Source organism: Diabrotica undecimpunctata, chromosome 6 (assembly GCF_040954645.1).
Source record: "Diabrotica undecimpunctata isolate CICGRU chromosome 6, icDiaUnde3, whole genome shotgun sequence".
Taxonomy (NCBI): Eukaryota; Metazoa; Arthropoda; class Insecta; order Coleoptera; family Chrysomelidae; genus Diabrotica; species Diabrotica undecimpunctata.
The window spans coordinates 94,333,364-94,350,383 of NC_092808.1; the positions used below are offsets into that span (position 1 = coordinate 94,333,364).

Consider the following 17,020-nt stretch of genomic DNA (forward strand, 5'->3'; position numbering starts at 1 on the left):
ATTGTGAGTAAGGGTAAAGGGGGTAGGGATTTACTGGTTATGTTTTCAAAAGATGTTCAAGAAGAACAGTTAATTAGAATATTTAAGTATCTTGATAATATTATCAACAAAAAGTAACATATATTTATTTGCAAATATTACATTCTTCGGACTGCTACGTGATTATAAAATTTTAAAGAAACACTTTCCAAGTGCAGGATTAAAAAATCCTTTGACCATTACGTCAACCAAACTCAGGAAGCATCTCGCTACCCTCATACAATTACTCAAAATGACAGAGTACAGAGTCAGATGTTGATCAATTAGAGACATTTATGAACCATACTGTGGAGAATTCATAGAATTTAAAAAGGAGAAGCATCTCAATTTAAAGATATGCAACTAAACGAAATCGACATTACTTTAGATGAAACCAATGAAAATATTGAAGTGAAAAATAAAATGTTTTATCCTTAGCAAAACTTTGAAAAAGAAGAACACAAAATAACAGTTGACTTTAAGAAGAAAAGAATTTTAATACTATGGACCCAAGAACAAAAACAAATTTTAAATACATATTTTTTAGAACATAAAAAGAGAAGGGACCATCAAAGAAACAAGAATGTGAAAATTTGAAAAAAGAAATGCTAAGATTTTCAACAATTTGGATTGGCAAAACATAAATGTCCATGTTCAAAACAAAGCAAATTTATAAAATATTTCTAGTCTAAGTAATAATTTGGAAAATAACCAGTATTATTACTTCATTTGAACAACACTTAATTCTTATAGAGTTTTAAAAATAAAAATAGCATTTTCAACTAGATGTCCCAACTTAGCGAGACATGATTATTTCTACATAATATATTATTGATCTATTAAAAAATCTTTATTCTACACAAAATTATAAAAAATATTGTACATTATATTTTTTGTGTGTAAACATTCATTATGAATAACAATTAAAATTTAAAAATATTATACTGTATTTTTATGAATTAATTAAAAAGGTTTATTTTATTCTGAAGTTTCTCAAAAATTGTAGAATTCAATTAGGGAATCAGGTAGAGGTGGATCCTGAAGAAATCCATGTAACTTTTGAAGATGTCAAAGGAGTAGACGAGGCTAAACAAGAACTAAAAGATGTAGTCGAATTTTTGAGAAGTCCAGATAAGTTCTCAAATTTGGGTGGCAAGTTACCAAAAGGAGTTTTACTTGTTGGTCCTCCAGGTATGTTATTATTTTCTATAAATATATATATATATATATATATATATATATATATATATATATATATATATATACATATATAACATGCAGTAGAATATTACATGTTACCTAGCATAATCATAGTCTACTATGGCATCAAAGTTTTGAAATTTGCATGGTGACTTTTTATGTGACAGTCATGTAACGAAAACTTTTATTGTAAGTGCTCATCGATCTGGTTAAAGCAAAGTAGTCATTTTTAGCAGCTGTCAAAAATAAACAGTAATAATAACTCCAGTGTTGATGGTATTTTAAAAGAAATTTGTTTATTGTGACTTTTAAAAATGATACAACATAATTTAGAAACAAAAATTATCACAATTTATGGTGAAGTTCATCAGAATTATGAATATAAGATAACATAAGAAAAAAAAAACATATCTCTGTAGATAAACTGATTTATGTGTTAATAAGTTATTTTGTCTTTAATCTGTTTACTTTTGCTAAAACTATTGTTTACCTTTGTACAGTAGATGAGAATACAGTTTTAAAGGTTGGGAAGAAAAATAAATTTCAACCTTACAAAATAAAAGTGGTTCAAGAAGTAATATATGGAATACTGCAAAACAATGACAAATTATATTGCACAGTACCTTGATTATCTCTTTACATTTTTAATGGTCATGTTCATTCACAAAATGTTAGATACTCATCTGATAAAAGTCCCAGTTTATTTCGAGGTCACTAGAAAACTAAATGTTTGGACAGGCATATTAGGAAAATGTATAGTAGGCCCAGTGTGTATTGACATTAATTTAAATAGTCAAACTTAAGTTTTTAAAATCCAATATTTATTAGACACAACTATTAGATACTTTTCACTAACTATGCCAACAAATTATCTCAGTATTGTTCTGAATTCTTATATTATTGCGGAGAACTAAATGGGAATCCTTTTGAACACTTTTTAGATTCACATAAGTTTTAAGCTGGCAATTACTCTTCAATTGTTTTATGTTTTAGTATGTAGTATTCGTTGCTATTGCAGTCTTGAAATGTGTTAAATCGGTACCTCGGAGGTAAAGGACACTATGTCCATTTTCTTACTTTTTCAGGAGAGCAGTTTTAAAATTTTTTAAATTTGTAATCAGTAAATACTCAAATGTTTCTTATATTTAACCAAGATTAATATATTATTATTGTGGTGTGTACAATCGTTTTTCATTGTGTAGTTGGACATAGTGTTGTTTACCTCTAACAACTTTTTTAAATAATGTGGCATTGCATGTTAAGGTCTTTACGAAATAAACAATACAAACACATTAAACAGCCTATGCTATTATTTTATTAGAGGTAAACATTATAATGTTATAATAATTAAGCAAAATTATAGACGATAAGTTTCAAAATTGTTAAAGATGCTCCATATCATCTTCATCTTCTTGTGGGTAATCGTTTGTGGCTAGGCTATATCGCTGTGTTAAATTTTGATAAAACGCATGACAAACTGACGGAACAAAAGGTAGTAGTGCAATTAAGTCATTGTACTTTTGTTTTGTGACTGGTAATGGGATTACTGAGACTTGATTTAATTGGGCTGGAAACGTTACTTCCTGTCTTCAATACCTCATGAAGTCCACTTCATACATATTTTGATTATTGAAATCGGTCTTATAAAAGAACTTTCCAATGTGTTCTTGTTGGACTTTTAGGAAAACACATGTTGACAGTAGAACAGTGTCTTTATTAATATTTTTTTTTCTATTTACAAAAGGAGGATTAGATGACAATTTCTTATCGAACAGCGTTTTGAAGTTATTAAAATCTGCAAGTTCCATATTGTGCACTGTGTATTTACCTGATGTTTGCCCAACTATTTTTGCCAGTCCCATGGTATTAAAATGGCCAAATTGGAGAGTTTCTTTCTTTTTCTTTCGATTGAAGCATGAAAAGTGTCTGCTTCTATATGTGTGTGCCCTTTCAGTAAAAACTTTTGAGTGATCGTCTTTATTTGCAGTATCCAAAAATAGCACATTATAATATTTATATTTTTATTTTGTCCATAGCAGTTATCGGTCCAAAGAGTGATGTCCTCTACTTGACTACCTGGAATTGTATTGTCAGCCCATTTTAAAATTGACGAGGCAATTTCATTTGCACCTCGGGTCCTTTATGATTCGTCCCACATTATACATTGTACAGTAGAATCACTGGCATCATGCAATGTAAAATTTAATGTCCAAAGCTTCCAAAGGCAAACATTTTTGCAAATCACCAGATAGTACTTTGTATTTTGGTGACTCTTTAGCTATTATAAAGTCCAACTGTTTTAAGTTATACCGAGTTTTAGATTCAATTAGGTGAGCATCATAATTAGCCTGTACACTGGTTAGTTCATCTGCAGTAAGATTATTTTTTAATTGAGCGGTGAATGTACTGCATGTATCGCAAATGTCTCTTTCGGGCGGTTTAAATGACAACTTGAAGTCTTTATTAAAAATATCTGCGTACAACCACTTTTTTGCTCTGAGCTTTGGATCTACATGTCTTTCATTGCATTCATCAATGTACAGTTGATATATCTTTTCTATTGTAAGTTCTGTGCCCAGATAATCTCTCTTACTCCTTTCTCTGGAATAATGACTCTTGTATTTTGGGAATGATTTAATATGTTGATGTATACTATTTATGGTTTCGGTAGGAGTTTTATTGATTGGCTTGTGTCTACCTCTTTGATCAGTTTTTAATAAACCTCCTGGTTCAATTTTTTTCAACATATTTACTACTACTAAATTATATATACAAAGTGTGTTTAAAAACATAACCTTGCACATCTTCAATAGCTGATTATTAACTGTAAAATGGTAGTGTAGTGTATTATTTTTAGATTTGGTAGAATTTGGATCTTTTTCCTTGATCGAAGAGTAGGTTGGATGTAGATACATGAGAAGATAAATTGCTTTTTAAGATCTGAAACGTTGGTGTCAGTCCAGTATGAGTTGAAAATTGTTTGTCTTTCGTATTCTGGCAATCTTTCAGAGCATTTCATGCGACACATGCAAGTAGGCTTTAACATTTTTGCAGGCATGTCTTTGCCTGTTTTACTGAGATACTCTTTCCCACCAGCTATTTTTCGTTTGCGAACATTACAGGCCCCATTTTGTTTATTTACTACACGTTTTTTACCTTTTTGTTTGCACTTAGTTATATTTTGTACCTTTCTTTTAACACTTTCTCTTGAAATTGCCTGCATCACTGCTTAGGGATAAATCGTCCTGAAGAAGATTTTTTTTATTGCCCCATAATCGTAGGAGTAATAATAGCTTTCTCTTTTACCTTTGTTTTCGCTGGTTTACTTATACGTCTCATATCATTGTCGTCCGATTCTGAGCTTTCACCACTTGGAGGCTTATAGATTTTATCAATATCCGAATTTTCATCTCCAAACAAATTATCATTTTCGTCCACTTTTTTCTTATAACGAATATATTATATCAAACCAGCTAAAAGAAGGACTTGAATCGTGTTTTATTATAATTTATGAAAATATTTTAATTCAAAAATAATGTTAAAAAATAAAAAATTTAGACATGACTTTAAATTATTATGTTTAATTTCAAATCGAGAGCTGTCATTCGTTTCTCGTAAAGTGTAGCACAAAACTGTATTGAGTTGTGACATACTAGAATAAATAAAACACACTGAAAAAATTCAAAATTTAATTTGAAGTTAATACAAAATGAATAACTTTTACAGTGAACAAATGTGGAATTTAAATATATGTATTATAATTCGAAACTGATGAAATAATAGTATTTTGTAATATCTCCATTATTAAAAAATTCTTCAAACATTTTGGACATTAACTCAACCGTCTCTCTGGTTATTAAATTTATTAAATACCGTTTTTTGTTGTTAATAATAAAAATAATATTTATCTAAACACATTTTTGAACGTTATTTTTTTTTATTTAGATTTAGTGCAATTCCGTTATCTGTGATGGCCACAATGAATTGTTTCACGAACCATTGTCTCCAGTCTGAACCAGAGATAGTAAGAGAGGCTCTCTTATATATCTCTGGTCTGAACACTGGTTTACATTGGGAAAAAAAGTGTATCATTTTTATATGACGGGAAGTGTACAAGGGTACATAACACTATGTCCGGATGGTTAATGACGGTGCACACATATAGTAGAGGTAAACAACACCAAGTCCACATGGTGTTGTTTACCTCTGACTGGAAGTGGACTTGGTGTTTATTAAAAAGTCGGTAACTTGCCGTAAAATTGTCTCTGGACATAGTATGGTTTACCTATGTGTAGAGCCAGAAAAGTTATATTCAAAAGTGCAATAATCTAAATTTCGATAAAAATGGACATAGTGTCCTTTACCTCCGGGGTACACAAATATTTTCTATCATTAATTTAATTGTAATAAATTAGACTTAATACAGTTTTTTTACTTAACTATTTAAAAAAATCACAAAAACACATTAAATTGTTTCAAGATACATATTGAAACACTGTCTTGTACATCTTAGAATCTGTATATTTCCAAGAGATTAATCGTTTTTGAAATAAGTATTTTAAGAGGTTTTAAATGACGTTTCACATAATGTACTTTCTGATTTCAACAAACTGAAATGGTGACTGTCACCTGAAAAGAGATCATGCAAAGTTAAAAACTTGGTGCCAGAGCATATGATGAGCATAGATTATTTTAAAAATTGACCTGTCTGAATCGACCTTTTCATCATTTAGCTTTAACTATATTTGTATTATTCAGCTAGTTCGGATTTAAAGTTCCTATGCAGCAAATAATGCAAGAAGACAGTGTATTAGCATAGTTCGTTACTTTAAAATTTAAAACAAAAAGTTACCTTGATTTCACTAAAACGCACTGAAACTTCTGGGGGTGGAAGCTGGATTTATACTATACTCTCTCTACCACACAAAAAAAAACTGAAAAAAAAAAATTCAAATTTGTTATACACGCCGTTTAACAAATATCTCAGATCAGCTACGGCATACAACAAAAAACAGTGATTACTCTTACTTTAACAGACATATTACTTTGAGTATAATCACGTTTTCTCACAAATTTGCCGGTTTTTGACAGACTCAACTAAAACACGTCTGTCTTCAATGGGCCATCTTCCAAACCTAAAACTTGAATTCATTTTGACCCTCGATATATCGGCCGGAGCTACTAGTTTTGCGTCTCACCTCTCTACCGTTTCTTCAAACATCAAACAACCAAAATTCCTGTTAAACCACTATCATCGCAAAAAGACCTTGAATCACTTTCAGCTTTAAAACTCAAAGCTAACGCATATAAATATTTTTGGCAACTCCAATTTAATATTTTTGAAGTACATACTATATTTATCACAGTATTTTTAAGATACATCTTTTACACTACTTTAATATTACACACTGATGAAACACCAAACTATCCTTCATAGAACTAGCGATTTGACTAGGGACAGTTCTTTCTTTAGATAATAGACTGAGGCCATTTTGCCGTCGAAGAAAAGATATTTATAATTATCATAACTTAATATGGTCGATATATGGTTACGTTTTCTGTAGTTGGACCTGGAACAAAATGCAGGCATATCATTTAACAAAAAATCTGTCGCGACTTATACTTTGGGAATTTCTTTTTAACTAAAATACAGGTCGATTCTTCCAATAGTCTTGGGGTCTGCTTAGTGGTGTAGTTTTTGTATGTAATACAAGTGCAATAAATTTCAATAATATCTATTCAATTGATCCCTAGGATTCTCCTTGGTTCTTTCAGTCATAAATACTTCATACTACTGTATTGTTTAATTAACAACTAAATTTAGAATATGTATTTCAAAATAAAATGAAAATAATCAACTGGTTTACAATAATCGAGAATTGGTAATAAACATGTCATTGTTTTTGAAAAGTTGAAAAAAACATTTTCAGTCTTGCGACCCACTTAAACATATTGGAAGAGCTTATATATCTAGTATGTAAAGTTTGTACCTATTACTGTTAAGACTAGAAGAAAAACAATACTAACTGCAGCTATTTGATCTACCACCACATTCTCTTTATCGAAGTCATTACCACTGTCCATAGAATTAGAGTTCTCGCTTTTGAACTTTAGATTCTCCATATCACAAGATTTGTGACTAAGCATATAACAGGTCATATTCAGACAATATTTATAGATTGAGTGAATATCTGATGTCTACATTTTATAATTTTTTTTGTTGACTGAATTAATTTGTCTAAAACAGGTACTGGTAAAACATTACTTGCAAGAGCTGTGGCAGGAGAAGCTGGTGTACCATTCTTTCATGCAGCTGGACCAGAATTTGATGAAGTATTAGTTGGACAAGGTGCCAGAAGGGTTAGAGATTTATTTAGTAAGTATAATGTTATATATATGTATATATATATATATATATATATATATATATATATATATATATATATATATATACATGTTCTAATATAATTTCGTATTTAAATATAATTTAAATATCCTATTATCCTCAAATTAATTTTTTGTTTGGAAATATGTTTCACAAAGCCCTTTAAATTACTTCTTAGAGCAGCAAAATATTGTTAATTTGTATATTGGTGACAAATGAGGCCACTATCACAAAAAATTTAATTTTCTAAAGGGGTTTTTCTATGACTTATTGTCTTTTTTGTTGTTACATCGTTTTTGTTTTTAAAAATCTGTTCAGGATTTAAACACAATAATTTTATTTTTTGAGTAAATTGTATTTTTAATATTGCTCTAAAACCATTTGTACAGGGTGATCAACTTTACTGTAGAGTTTGGTATCTTATGGATTAGGAGAGATCATAATGTATATTTAATAACTTTCTAATAACCTAATATAAAATTTGATAATGACATTAGTGCGTTGAATTCACATTTGTCTGGTCTTTTATATGTCACGTCTTACTTTCAGTAATTATCTTTTCCGTCGACCGTCCATTTATGATCAATTTTAACACCCTCAAAATCATTGATTAATAACCGTATTAATGAATGATTTTCTATTAATGAACGATTTTATTATAGCTTGCATAAATTAATTAAACGCTCTGTGATTGGCAGTGACCTGTGGTGTAGGCAACTAAACATATACCTATTTATATTACCACTAAAAAAATAATTTAAAATGAAGTAGCCGCTGTTAGTACTATCTGTCATTGTATGTCATTATTTACTTTATTGTTTAAAATTCTGTGTATTTGAAAAATCAAAGGATGGATATTGACGAAGAGTTTAATTTAACTCTACCAGAATTTAACTTCTTCTATCACAGAATTTACAGAGTTCCAAGAAGACTTAAATATAAATTTGTCAAAATGCTATACAGCATATAATCATTTATCAATATCTTCCTTTAATTTCAGTAATTGCACCATTTCGAATATTAATGTTGACTATAATAAAACTAGCACTAAGGAAACTTTGAATAAAGTCAATGAAAGCTGAAAAAATTGTTGTTTATCGTTAAGTAAATAAATATTTAAACTAAGATATCTTTATTTCTGAAAAGTATGGTCGACGGAAAAGTTTTGTAACGAACTCGTGAATTAAAATGGCGATTAACAATCTCGAACATTAACGCGCTCGCTGTTAATCGCCTTTATTAATACACTTGTTGGTTAAATAACTATTAATTTATGGGTGTAAATTATGGGAAGAGATCATATTTTATATTTTATAACAATGACGCATAATAAATAGACCCCGTAGCCTTCTATACTTGATATCTAATCGGGTGTCATAAAGACCGGCTTGAAGGTTTTATTTCGGAGATTTATGAGTTTCTTTATACTCCTAACAGTAAAGGAACCGACATGAAATTTTGGAACATCACTGGAACAAAATCTTAGCATCGTTATGACTTATGCGAAGTAACATCAAGTTCCACGATATTGACGCAGTGTTAAAAACAGCAGTAAACGCTGACCATTACAAACTAGGTTTGTCAACTCGACATGCATGGATTGGATGATTCGAATGTTGCGTATATATATATATATATATATATATATATATATATATATATATATATATCCTACCAAAGTGGCACACGAAAGTGGTAAGCGCTCAAAGCCGAAGACAAAAATATGAAACAAAAAAAAAAGATCCATCGTTTTCATATTATTTTACAAAGAATTTCGAGTGGTGAAAAAATTGATATAGAATTTCGGAAGTACATATACTACAGAAATACCCAGGTACTTGGTTCAACTATATCCCTGGTACAATATACCCACCGAAGTTCACCGATTACTGGTCCATGGACCCGATATAATTGCAGCAGCATTATTAGCAATAATCAAGAAACAATTAAGGTGGTATGGGCATGTTCAACGGATGCCAGCAACAAGACTCCCCAAAAAAGTAGTAGAATGGCAACCGATAGGTCGACGGAAAAGAGGAAGACCCAGATTAGAATGGCAACACGGCGTAAACAAGTCCATGAGCGAAAGAAATTTAACAACAAACGACTGCGAAGATAAGAAGAGATGGTGTTTAGGTATCGGACAACGTCGAAAGACGTTCCAAACCGATGGATATATATATATATATATATATATATATATATATATATATATATATATATATATTATTAGCAATAAGCAAATATCAAAAAAAAACTTATTACAAGAAGCGAGAACTCTCTTAGAGCTAACGCACAGTACAGCGACTCCGGCCACGACCACTGGTCGGACCATGGCTGCATGGAGTACAGTGCGACCACCCGGTCGGCCAGCAACATGCTGCTTCTACGTACATTCGGCATGTCCGGCCAGGCTTTCTACATTTATTCTTTTCAATTACGGGATGGATGTCACGGAGCTAGCCGTTGTTGTGTATACGTATAACTGTATAATAAAACGGAAGGAAGAAATATTGGGTAAATCCCACTTTTAAATAGTCCTATACAACACAAAGTATACAACACACATGCAGATCACTGCCTGTTCGGTACTGGAAGGACGAAAAGCTTCCAGTACCGATTTGTGTCCAATTAATTCAAATTTTATGAAAGTCTGTCCGCCAAGATTGATTCGCTGTTTTGGATTTTTTAACTTTGACATCAAATTCGTAATCAGCGAGGTCAAAAACTTTGCAGTACCTGCTTATGTCCAAAAAATCCCCATATGACATATATGAAATTTGGTCCCCATATTGGGTCGACCATTTTGAATTTTTCAATGTTGACATCAAATTAGTAATCAGCAAGGTTGAAAACCTTACAGTACACATTGATATCCAAATTGATACACATTTAGACTTTTGGTCACGTTTTCAGCAATGCGTTTCAGTGTGTGATGTAGTAAAAAAGAAACGTGTGGCGTACAACAACAAACAACCAAAAGTTTAATTTTCATAATACTTAAATTTATTTTCATTTGTGCTTTAATAATAATTATTGTAGTAATGGTATTTATTTTTATTTTTGCAGAGGCAGCGAAAAAACGTGCCCCATGTGTGATATTTATCGATGAAATCGACTCAGTAGGTTCAAAACGTACTAATAGTGTTTTACATCCATATGCTAATCAAACTATTAATCAATTACTCAGTGAAATGGATGGTTTCCATCAAAATGAAGGAGTCATTGTATTGGGGGCTACTAATAGAAGGGATGATCTGGATCAAGCTCTCTTACGACCGGGTAGATTCGATGTAGAAGTAATTATTTTTTTTATTTGATTTTTTATTTAATTAATTGGGTCATTTATCAATGGAGTTAGATATTTTAACAATTAATGTTCATATTACTGTAGGAATGTCATTAAAAATGGAAATATTTTACACATATCGTACAAATAATAACAATTGCTTCGAACAGATACAGTTTATAACCATTATACATATCTTGCATTTAACTCACTAATATAGTTCTTGTCTATCATCATTATCAACAGTCATGTCTTAGTCAGAGACGGTACAGTCAAGAGCTTCTGTGGTTTTCCAATGAGGTAATTCCCAAGCACGGGCACGGTACAGTCGCAGTTAGGGTGGCCGCACACAGAAAGAGCAAAACTGTTTTAGTCAAAAACGTTTTTGTTTGAAACGAAAACGTTTTTGTTTCCACAAGAAACATTTTGTTTTCAAGAGAAACAAAATGTTTGCAAAAACCATACTGCAATCAGTTTTATTAAAGATGTCGACAGATAACGACGAAATTGCACTAGTTTTCTGGCAGTGGTTCCTCCTACAGGACGAAAAAACGCAAAATAAAAGACAATTTTGGGTGCATCCTATAATGAGAAAAGAATCTGGCCTCAATCAGTACAATTAATTTTTCTGCGTCCACTTCCATGATACACACAATATAAACAAGCAAAATATCGCTGTTTCCACATGTGCTTCTTGTTGACTACTCGAGCGGTTTCAAGAAGGGAATTCCAAAAACACGATGCGCCTGCGTACATTGAAATGTTTCGACACAAAACGACGATCCGGTAATCAACATCAAACAGACTGACTGAAACTAAATGAGCCTAAACATGCTTTAGACACACGACTAATCAGTGTGCGTCAGCTCATTTCATTTATATGGAAACATCAGCATCAGACTCGTTAAGTCAAAAACGTTTTTGACTAAAACAGTTTTGCTCTTTCTGTGTGCGGCCACCCTTAGCGGTTATTGTTTACCAAATTGATGGGTAATTTACTTGGCCTCGACCTTGTAGGCCAATAGGCATGCTTTTTGTTGAGAGTTCTGGAGGTGGAGTTTATACCCGCAGGATGATATCAAATTCCGATTGTTTTGTGTGATACAGTTTTTTTGTACAAACACCACCTTCAGAATGTTCAACTAAAAGTATGACTATTTACCTACAATATCGAGGCAAGTAAGTCACCCGTCAATTTGGCAAACAATAACCGCCAAACAACTATTGGTTATAATAACAACTCACGATTTTAAAATAATCTTTTTGGCTTAATCCCATATAAATATAATATTTAAATTAGAGTTATTCTTTCATTATTGTCTGCATACCTCTATTTACATTAGATGGTAGAAAATAGAAACCACTGTGGTAACTGAACGACATTTCAACCGCTCATTTATTTTAAATACAGAACCAAATTTCTGTAATTCAATTTTTACAATGGGCAAATTTAATCAAAAAAAGCTTATTACAGAAATATGTTTCTGGAAGAAATGGGTAAAACGATGGATTCGATTACATATTTATTTGAATAATTAATAAAATACTGAAAAAAAAACATGAATATAACTTTTAACCCTGAGTTTTATAATTTTAGGTTACCGTTCCTACACCTGACTATACAGGTCGTAAAGAAATATTGGGCTTATACTTAACTAAAATATTAGCTAAGGATATAGATCTAGAATTGTTAGCAAGAGGTACGACTGGATTTACCGGAGCAGATCTAGAAAATATGGTCAATCAAGCAGCATTAAGGTATGTATTACAGTTTATCATTATCATGGGTATACGAACTGAGATTCTTAGACGCCATATAGCGTCTTTCTTATTTCTCATTCTGTGCGGACGGCGCCATTTGGCGTTATCTGCGTATTCCATATACTATCAAAAGTTCAATTCACACAGGAGAACGTTCTGAAATAAAGTTCCGCAGCGAAAGTGCTTATATGCTAGAAAACTATACAAATGGTAAAACATTCCAAAATTACTATTGCAGTCAAGATAGAGTCGACTATCACTTTCTTACTTAATTACACCATACAATGGATTCCAGAATTTATTCCAGGATTCTGGAGAGGTATACATTACACCGATTCAGTATCGGCCGATAAAAAGTTTGAAGGGCTTCCCGATTGCCTTCAAACTAATGTTTTGGTCAACTATCGGCCGACTGTTTAATAAGCATTGACTAACTACGACTTACGCACACAATACGCGACCATTGTTTATCGGCCGACAGTTCAGTTCGCTCCTAGATTTGGTGTCCGACACTCGTGCCGTGCAAATATTTTTGGAATATTTTTGCGAGAAATTGCATCGTCCAATTTACAATCGTTGATTTTAGAAACATGCGTCGTAAAGTTAATAAAAGAAGTCAGACAAAGACCCGCGCTTTATATAAAAACAGTTTAAATCTCAATCTCACCTTTACAGGTATAGAAAGTCTTACAATTGGTATTCTTCGCTGTAGCTGGTCCAATTAGCATGACTAGTTGAAGAAGTTGCTTATGCTCATCCGATAAAAGGTGACAAACTTTTTTGAGCGATCAAGTAATTTAGAATGCATTGTGTAGAATTTTCCACGAAATAATCCACCACTGAAGCCAATACTCTCGGAATCTCTTTTTGATTTTCCTCCACCGTTGTATGAGGAGAACAATAATATCATTTCTGTACATTCTTTCCATTGTACGACCGCTCACTTAACAGTCAAATACGAACGTTAGTACTGTATCGTTCGTTAATAGCCGACCGGCTGTTGCTAGTCTGCGTCCACATCACCAACCCGACTGTTTAGTTAGCTCGGTGTACGTACTTACATCCCAACCGGAGTAAACTATCGGCCGATAAAAAGTCTGCAGTCTGCGGGGGCCCACACTAGCAAAAAATAGGCGTTACGTTTAGTTTTAAGAGGTGTGGCACTTGTAATAAATTAATACTTTTTCACAAGAACAGAGTTATTATGGAAAAGAAAAATCGTGGGTGCCTGAATTCTCCAGCGAAATGACTGTATAATGATGTTTCACATATAGTCTATTCATTATTTAAAATTAAGAGTTTGGCTACTTGAAGGGAGAGGTTGATAAACGACAGATTATCTATATCTTAAAAGATTGCCCATTTGAAATAAAAATCGATAGATATCTACGCAATTTAAAAAAAGAATACAAACCCCGATATGCAGAAATCAAGAAGGACAAATAACCAGTGATCCAAAATAAATAAAATCAGTCAGGAAAACATATTTCCAAACTCTCCTAGGGACGTAAGAAAATGAAGAGCATATTGACATGCTCACATTGAGGGAGACACAGAACATATACAAAGCAAACGGGCACAGAAGAATAACAAGGCTCCAGGAATTGACCCCTGAGCTATATAAATTAAGTGTCGAACACCTAGTAAGACAAATGCATTGCTTATGAACAAGATTTGGAATGAAGAAAAGATTCCTAGCGACTGGAAAACCGGAATTTTATACGCAATTTATAAAAAGGGGATAAACTGAAATGCGAAAATGATCACGGCATAACTCTCTTGTGCACAGCGCACAAAGTTTTTTTACTATATACTAAATAAACGACTCCAACAACTAACTGAAAATATCGTCGGGGAATATTTGAACTGACTAGCTATTCACAGTGAAACAAATTCTAAACAAATCGTGGGAATACGACATTGATGTCCGCAACATATACATATATTTCAAACAGGCCTCATCATTATTATCATCTTCATCATCATCATCCAGCCTTCATTTATCACGTCCACTGCTTGACATAGGCTTCCCGTATACTCGTCATTAAGCGCAGTAGATATATATATATATACATATATATATATATATATATATATATATATATATATATATATATATATATATATATATATATATATATATATATATCGTGATAAAACATTTCGATTTCTTCGTCTGTATGGTCTGTTGTTGAAGCGTATTCTTGGATAATTTTGAGTTGATATCTACCGTTCAGCTTCAGAATAAGATATGCCACTCTAGATGATATACTTTGGATGTTTATTATCTTGTTCGCGTGGTTTTTATGGACAAAGAAACCGGTGCCTCCAACTGATGTAGTTTCAGAGCCAATCTGATAGAATATATGCCCTGATTTCATTGTTTTCTAAGTTTCACCTCTACTTCTAACTTCGCTGATACCTATGACATCCCATTTAATTTTATTTATTTCAGTTTCCATTTCTGTGGAAATATACCCCTTTAAGGGGTATATTGTCATTAAAACACCACGCCTGCCAGACGGGTTGGTGAGTGTTCGCAGTATCACAGCCGGTTAAATCAACGGCGGTTGATTGCCGCCTGCGACTTTGTGGTACGGCACCTGTCAGGAATTGTATTCCTCAGTCACGGGCCACTAATGACACAGTTGTTGGCCTGTGTCATGTCTTCAGTTGATCTGCGGGTACTTATTTGGTTAAGCTTTATTCGTTAAGAGGCTACATCAGCGCGTCATCAAGACAGAAAACGCATTCCAAGATTACAGCTTTAATTTTGAATATTTTGTCGAGATATTTGGCACACATATACGTGATATAGTAAAGAATGGCGGTACGGAGCCAATTTGACAAATATGTTAGTTTGTGGAAATTACTCTATAACTAAATAAAATATTACAAAAACGAGTCCGTACCGCCATTAAGAAAAATAAAAAAATACACTTTCTTCAAATAAACTTTTTTATCTCATGCCTAGATTTTGTGTCACATTGGAATTACTAAAATCACCTAAAATTATCGATCTATAACAAGAAATCGAACTTAACTGAGTGAGTTGGCAACATAGAGAATTAGTCAGCGCACACCTGCGTCTGTTTTCTGTGTAAGTGATAGCACGATTCTGCTCTGTTATCTGTATCGATATCTATTCAGCCAGATATTAGAATATTATTTTGGATGTGGATTATGGATATTATTTTCTAAGATATTGGAATTCGTGATTGTTGATTCATAGTGAAGTAGTGTTTGTTTAAAATGAATTTATTATATTTGTGTAATAGAACTAGGTTGTTGGACTATTTGAAAAAATAGATTATTAATTGTGAGTTTTATAGTTATATTTTAAGTAAAAATATTTCAAATTTTAATCCGAGTATACAGTGTGTTTCAAAAAAGTATTTCATAAATTAAATCACGCATTCCGGGAAGAAAAATAAATTGATTGAATCCAACTTACCTTATTACAAAATTGTACACAAAAAAAGTTACAGCCCTTTGAAGATACAAAATAAAAATTGTTTTTTTACATTTTCTCCTAAACTACTTGACATTTTGTAATAAAAATGGACACGTTACTTTCTTGTTCTGAAAGCATTTTTGATAAAAAAGAAACAACAAAATCTAAGCGCATAGAAAAATTTTAAGGGGGGTGTGCAGCCCAATTTCTAAATATGATATTACAATAAATGTTCAAAATGGCCCCCATTTTCTTCAATACACATTTGGTATCGTTTTAATAAGGAAAACCGAATGCGCTGAAAAACCATATTTTTCTGACGAAATTGATTTGCAGCTTCAATTATTCTAACCCTCAATTGATGTTCGTCCTCTATTGTTACATAATACACTTTCTCTTTCATAAACCCCTAAAAGTAAAAGTCCATGGGATTAAGATCGGGACTTCTGGGTGGTCAAGAAATAGGTGCGTCACGACCTCTTCCAATCCACCGACCAGGATACTGCCTGCAAAGGAATTCCCGGACTTCATTACTATAACGCGGTGGAGCGCTATCTTGTAGAAACCACATATTTTGCCTTATTGCAATATTCACTTCTTCCAAATACTCTTGTAAATCTTTTGCCAAGAACTGCAAATAATTATCACCATTTAAATTGTTGGGAAGAAATATTGGGCCTATTAGATTGTTATCCACAATTCCTGCCCAAACATTAACTTTGAAAGTCCTTTGGTGATGAGTCGTTTTTTTGGCGTGAGGATTTCCTCGGATATAGTCATAGTCAAAAAAATTCAAAGTTATTATTGTTACTTTTACTATTATTTATATTAAAACAAAGTGTAACGAAACAATTTTGTCTTATATTATTTTAAATTTATTTTAGTATTCTGCCTGAACCTTTAAGTGTCCGAA

General features: G+C 32.2%; 1 protein-coding gene across 1 annotated transcript in view; it reads left to right on the top strand.

The window, feature by feature from the left end:
• The window catches only part of YME1L (ATP-dependent zinc metalloprotease YME1L), a 37,857-nt gene that overhangs the window by 1,850 nt on the left and 18,987 nt on the right, over nucleotides 1-17,020 (top strand). Inside the window, exons 3-6 of the mRNA XM_072534906.1 lie at nucleotides 1,025-1,209; nucleotides 7,466-7,594; nucleotides 10,673-10,902; nucleotides 12,490-12,650. Of these exons, the coding sequence (XP_072391007.1) occupies nucleotides 1,025-1,209; nucleotides 7,466-7,594; nucleotides 10,673-10,902; nucleotides 12,490-12,650 (705 nt within the window). The remainder of the gene's footprint in view (nucleotides 1-1,024; nucleotides 1,210-7,465; nucleotides 7,595-10,672; nucleotides 10,903-12,489; nucleotides 12,651-17,020) is intronic.